Consider the following 6,694-nt stretch of genomic DNA (forward strand, 5'->3'; position numbering starts at 1 on the left):
TACATCGGGTAAAAGTGAAAAAAAAGAGTTATTTCACCTTTCTGATTCCTGATCAAAAAAAGATTACTTTTAAAGCATACAGTTGTAGTCAATAAAGATTATTGTAAAATGTTTTTATTATAATGCACTTTCCTTCTAAGTTTATCAAAATGCTGCAAAACAACAGTAAACATATTCCAAGCTGTTTTAAGAGGCCCTACAGTCTGAGGCACTCAAATGACCATGAAGCATGTTTACCTTTGCCTCTCACTGCAGGCTCCATGCAGCCTTAATTATCATTTTGATTTGTTTAAAAGCATGCCGCGGTATTCAGCAACGTTCTGCTTTTGTTCTGGTCTAACTGCTTTCCCCCTGCATGTTGTAGAACATTGCAGTAGACACCTAGAATCTGCAGCACCTTCTCTTTTGATGCATGGTATTGCTCCTCCGGTGTGATCTCCACATAATGGTGCTGTGCCATAAAAGGAGGGTGTGCTGAAATTATAGTCCTGAGTCTCCAAAGTGGCATTCTTGCACAGATGATATGTCTGGGTTGTTGTTATTTCTGACTGACGAAAATGGTTCCCGTGTAAAGAAACATTCCCTCTCTGGTCTGTCTTTGCACCAACGCCTCCTACTCACCAATCTGCACCTTATGCCTTTTAAGCATTAATAGAAATGCAGGCCCTGTCTTACTGATCTGTTTCAGATTTATTTAAGCAAATTAGGGTGAGAAAATACTTTTGCATGTCCTCTTTCTGCACCTTCTGCTGATCATCATTATGTTTTTAATAATGAGGGCAAATGCACTGAAGTGACGGCAACTGTTATTCTACTTATTTTACACATTTAAATCTCACTACAGCAGGAATAAAATCTGCTTTGCACCAACTGTTAAATGTATACATATTTTCATCCATGTAAACATTTAGAGGAAATCTAAACCTTCTGAAAATACAAACTTACAGCTCAACATGTAAAGACCTACCAACTGTTTGCACATATAATTGAATTCAGTTTAGTTTATTTCTACGGCAACGATTCATAAAAAAAAAAGTTAACTCAAGGTTTTTTTTAGAACATTTAGTCACATTGGTGAAACATTCTGATTGCATCCACTCATTGACTTGAAGGAGAGACTACTGCTGGATCAGCAGGGGATGAAATCAAGTATCCGCCTGCATTTTGTCGTTGACTCTTCAGCAATCCCTCACACCAAGCATGCATGCAGTGACAGTTGGGAGGAAAAACTCCCTTTCTGCTTCCAGCAGAAGCAGGCTCGGTTTGATCGGGCTTCTAGGGCCACACCTTGGGGGCCAATTACGTAGAAGCAGAAATACAGGAGGAATATAGAATCGATCTAAATACAGTAACAGCCATTTAAAATGGCCCTTCCCAGTCAAAAGCCTGCTGATTAGCAGCGCACCTTCCTGCAGCTACCAGCGAAATCCCCTACAACTTCCAACCACTAGAGTGACTGACTCCTTCTCCTGGGCGTGCATAATTTTTACTGTGACTCCAGCCTTTCACTGACATTTTGAACGGCTACTAATGTAAACCAAAAGCTAATTTTGGTCTGTTCTTTTTTTTTTACAATTTTTGTTTAGTGCAAAAAAGGAGAAATCGGATAGAAAGAACTATTATTCCATATCTCATTTTGGTTTTAAAAAAAATGCTGTGTGTTTTTTTGTTTTTTTTTTGTTTGTTTGTTTTTGGTTTCAAATTGAAAAAACAAACTGTCTGATTGTTTCCTGATCTTTAAGCAGCATCTCATCCTTTACAACCCATAACTTATTAGTCGCTACAAGCATGCTTAGTGTGAGGGATTGCTGAAGAGTCAATGAGTCGATGCAATCAACTGATTTTTCTTTGATAGAAAACTTTGAATCGATCTGACTGGATGATCTGGTTGATTTATCTCTGTAAAGTGACCTGAGATGAGTTAATGAATTGAAGTGAAATAAACTGAATTGAATTAAATACAGGAGCGGAGTTCGATGGGGGGCCAGGGGTGGCCATGGCCACCCTTAGCCAATCATTGGTCAGCCTTGTGGCCACCTATACCATTTTTTTCTTGAAATACAAATGGTGGCAGCAGTAATACTCTCTTTTTCATAGATAATAACAATTACTTGTAACAAAAAAACACCGTGGTTACTTATTCTCATTAATGTACTAATATTAAAGATGATTAATACAGAATTTATGATCTTTTCAGAACTAGATTTCATGTTTTTTGGGGTAAAGAGAAAATGATCCGTCTCTGAAAGTCAACTAGGAATCTTCCGTGATATAGATAAATAACTTTTTGTTATCACAATGTGTTAAATACTCAGTTTATGTCGATATTATTAGTTGTAATATAATTTTTATGCAGAATAATTGATACAAGTAGGTAAGTAATGACAATGGAAAAGATGTTTGCCCCAGAACTCGAACCTGAAAGAATTTTATCTATTATTACTTTTATCTAGAAAGCATGGATGTTTAAATACATGCTTTTTACGAAGGGCTGTAGAAAAATATAGTTTGTCTTTATTTAGAAATTATGGATGTTGTGCTCATTAATTTTCCTGTTGCAATAGTGTAGATTGACCCTGAGGTTCTGGTCCCCATTCACCCTTATAAACATTTTCCAGCTACGCCTCTGATTGCATGATGGCAGCTATTCTTCTATCCCACAACATGCGATTAGTTCCTGAGCTACAAAGGGATGAAAAGCCCCAGTGGTGCTGCTTTAAAATCCTTGAGCTAAGGCATCTTCTAATGACTCATCAACTCTTCACCACTGAGATCAGTTTTTTCACCAGTGTTTTCAGAGGAAATGTTCCGAACATTAAAACTGGCAGCAGGAGGAAGAGCAAAGCTCAGGAGATTCCAGACCTGAAGCCGCTCTGCTTTCTGAACGCTCAGAGCCGTTTTCCACTCCAAGCACCTTTAGCCTATCAAAGCTCTGCACTCTCTGCAGTAGTGTATAGAAACTGTACTTTTCCCATAACATCCAACCTTCAGATAATCAGCTGTCCCCTCCTGGCCTCAGACGGTTTAACAGGAGGTGAATGGAAGTGGCAGATAAACGCTTTTACTCCTGGGAAGAAAGAGTAGATCCTCTCTGATTTCACTCTCCTACCATCTGTCAGGCTGTACAGATCCATCGCAACACAAACCCACCAACAAGACATTAATTATTTACTGGGATAAATGATTTATTTCCCTTCAGGGATGTCAGCGGTCTTGCGGTTAGCCCTGTCCTCTTGCAGCACAGAGGTCTTCAGTTTAAGTGTTGGCTGGGGAAGCGATGACCGCGTGGAGTTAGATTACTGTGTGTGTGTCGCAGCGCCACACACAGCTACAGAGAGCCTTCCTTAGTCCTCCTCCTCTGCTGGATAACTGCTGCTGTCGGATTCCTAAATGTCTCTAATTGAAGCCTTCAGTGTCTGCCTTGATAGTCTTATTTAAAAACCAAAGATCTCAGACTGGAAAATATGTTTGTCTATAAGATGAAAGCCTCAGAGTGGATCTGACCTTAGATCCGACTCGGATTATCAATGGAAGCCATTTTTCACCACTTTAATACTACATGGTAATTCAGCTTTCAGAGTCATTTATGAAAAATTAAGTATCTTAATAATGACTTTATATCTAATTATTCTGACTTTGAAAAGCGAAATAATGACTTTGAATCTCTTAATTATGATGCAGAATTTGCCTTTTTTTTAAAACTTTAAAGTCACTGAAATGGGGTTCCATAGTTATGGCTTTAAGATTTATGGTTTTTAAAATCAAATAAGAGTCATTGATCCTCAGCAGTTTGCAAGTTTTATTAAAACTTTAATTTCCCTAAAATAGACTGTTTGGTTTTGAGAAACAGATCTAACTGTGTTCCATCTCCTAAAAACTTAAACTAATGTGTTGGAAATCACTTTTTCTCTATTAACAACACTTAGCCTGTTATTACAGGCTTTTAAAACAGAATTCTACATCTGAAACAATCCGATTAATTGATTATTGAAATAATCGTCAACTAATTCAGTAATGGATTCATCCTTAACTGGAGAATAGAGACTATAAAACATGCCTTTAGCTGACAGAGACAAACTTAGAGCAGGAATTATACCAAGATTGTTAAAAATATGTAAACATTTTGCATTTAAGATAAAAACATTTTCTCCTGTCATTCATCTCTATCTCGACATCCTCAAGTGGAAAAGTTTTGTTTCACCTGTTTTAATTTCATAAAAAGCTTTCTTTAAGGAACCTTTGGCTGTTTGATTATTGATCAATTGGAAATAATAATCAACAGATCAGTCGGTTGGGAAAATAATCGTTAGCTGCAGGTCTACAGAATTCCCATGTCTGCCATGTCTTCATACAAAACCCTGGTAGTGTTGTCTGAGTGAGCAGCTTCAATAGAGATTGCTGATTGATCGGTTGTTGATGAGTCTCCAGGGTTGATTAACAGGCGGCGTCACATTTATCAGATACAGTGAGGTTCTGCTGGTTAAACACAGACATATCAGTAGAAAAACAGCTTCAATATCAGCAAAAAGTTTTGTATTTTTTTGTTGCTACTTATTTCATACAATCTACAGATTCAGCACACATAAATTTAAATATTTTGAATCTTCCATTTCCTGATATTTTTGAATATCACAGAGAGAACCACAGCTTTGAGAGGATTTTAAGGCAAAATCCATTGAGGTAGTTGAGGTAACCTCCTAAAAAGGTGCCTGACTGAGCTCAGCTGGAGGCCCCATGCTCAGACCAGTCCTAAGCGTCTCTGCGAAAAGCTTCTTACCTTAGGATTACCAGAACTCAGCTGTTATTCTCTGTAGTTTAAAGAAAACTACATATTTATTGAATTTCCCAGCAGGAATTGGTATCAAACGGCTAAAAGGACCAAAAGCTGACTGGCTATAGTGGTGCTGTGGTTGATCAGCCTGACCTGAAACCTGTAGAGAATGTATGGCCCTGTGATCAAAGAAAAATCTTCATAGGACTTTCTGTTCAAGATGATTCACTGCTTTCACCTGCAGACAGAACATGGAGAACTCTAAGAGATCAGAAGATTAAACTCTCCTTGTTTCACTGGGGCCTACTCTGATTGGTTGGGGTATGACGCCCCGCCAGGAGGTTCCAGATCTAAAATGCTGATTAATAAAAACAGGGCTGCTGCTCACTGATCCTGTGCTCTGTGTTTCTGTGTTTGCAGGTCTCTCTACTCTTCAGGTGATACTGGACACTGCAGCAGAGAAAAAGTGGGTGGTAACGGCAATAAATGTGGGAGACCTGAAAGATGAGAGGAAAGACGAAGCCTACCGCTCCCTCTTTCAGGTACTCTGTCTTCACTGACGCTGTGTTATAACTGCAGGATGCAAACCTTCATTTGTTTGACTTCAGTGATTCTTAGACGTCCATCAATTTAGGAAACCAGCTGATGAACTGGGATTTCTTCTGTGATAAACTGGGATTTACTCTGTCATAAACTGAGATTATCTCTAAGATTAACTGGTATTTTATCTGTGATAAACTGGGATTATTTCTGTGATAATCTGGGATTATTTCTGTGATAAACTAGGATTTTCTCTGTGATAATCTGGGATTATCACTAAAATAAACTGGGATTATCTCTGTGATGAACTGGAATTATCTCTGTGATGAACTAGAACTGGGATTTTCTCTGTGATAAACTGGGATTTTCTCTGTGATAAAGATTATCTCTAAGATAAACTGGGATTTTCTCTCTAATAAACTGGGATTATCTCGGTGATGAATTGCGGAGCTATGGAGGCAGAACTTGCTCCTCTTCTGTTGTCCAATCCCTGGACAAAGGCATGAAAATGTCCTTCAAGGCAAAGATTAAATGCAGTAATCGGATACTAGCAAAAAACTAAGGTCTGACACACTATGTACTTTTTGTAAATTGATAAAAAAAAAAAAATCATATTTAGTGTAAATTAAGGTGGATATTAGCTGCTTTGTTAGCTGTGCATTTGCAGAACTGTTTGAATCTAATTTAAACCAGCTGCAGCTTACATCCAGATTTTAATCTTTACATTCATCCAGGACTCTGTTTAACCGATCAATGTTTAGCCAAGCTCTTGTCCAAGGATGTTTTGAATGTGTATTGTTAGGTTTTAATGCTTTGGTGCATCAGATTATTCTGCTTTGCTGTCCGGAGTTGAATCATTTACCACAGTAGCTTTTAATTCCTGTTCATACAGATTTAAACCAACTTTTACATCCTGGCAAAAATATATAATATTTATTCCCTTTATTTTAAGGTGAGGAATGTATAATTTTGCTGATCTCGTATTTTCTGGACCTTTATGTACTGTATCATGATGTGTGGGGATTAACTATGAACTAAGGTGGATTTCTGTAGTCAAACACCAACTTTAGTGTGATGTTCTAGCAGAAATTTGGACATTTTTCAATCATTTAGTAATCTACCAATCAACTAACATGATGTGAATCACATTAGATTCAAGTCAGAATGAAAATGGCTGCATGCAGATTTCCTCTGTTAATGAAATATTCCAACTTTTTAAATTTTATATTTATAATCACACAGATTTTTTTGCTAAAACTAGTTGCAAAGTGTCTGTTTTAAAGCTAGCTAAAAATAATAAATAAAAACATGTTTTTGCTGTCAAAACCCAAAAGTGTGACTCTGTCACCTGCAATAGATCAGAAAACAGTTGAATAAAGTCAA

General features: G+C 37.5%; 1 protein-coding gene across 5 annotated transcripts in view; it reads left to right on the plus strand.

Moving 5' to 3' along the window:
- The window catches only part of LOC107099602 (glutamate receptor 2-like), a 104,228-nt gene that overhangs the window by 26,994 nt on the left and 70,540 nt on the right, over positions 1–6,694 (plus strand). For all 5 annotated transcript variants that reach the window (XR_001481968.1, XM_015397802.1, XM_015397801.1 and 2 more), the window contains exon 4: positions 5,192–5,313. Coding sequence is in view for 4 of the 5 variants with exons in the window: in XM_015397802.1 (XP_015253288.1) it covers positions 5,192–5,313 (122 nt within the window). In the remaining variant the exon portion in view is untranslated. The remainder of the gene's footprint in view (positions 1–5,191; positions 5,314–6,694) is intronic.

Source organism: Cyprinodon variegatus, unplaced genomic scaffold (genome assembly GCF_000732505.1).
Source record: "Cyprinodon variegatus isolate N-32 unplaced genomic scaffold, C_variegatus-1.0 Scaffold887, whole genome shotgun sequence".
NCBI classification, from domain to species: Eukaryota; Metazoa; Chordata; class Actinopteri; order Cyprinodontiformes; family Cyprinodontidae; genus Cyprinodon; species Cyprinodon variegatus.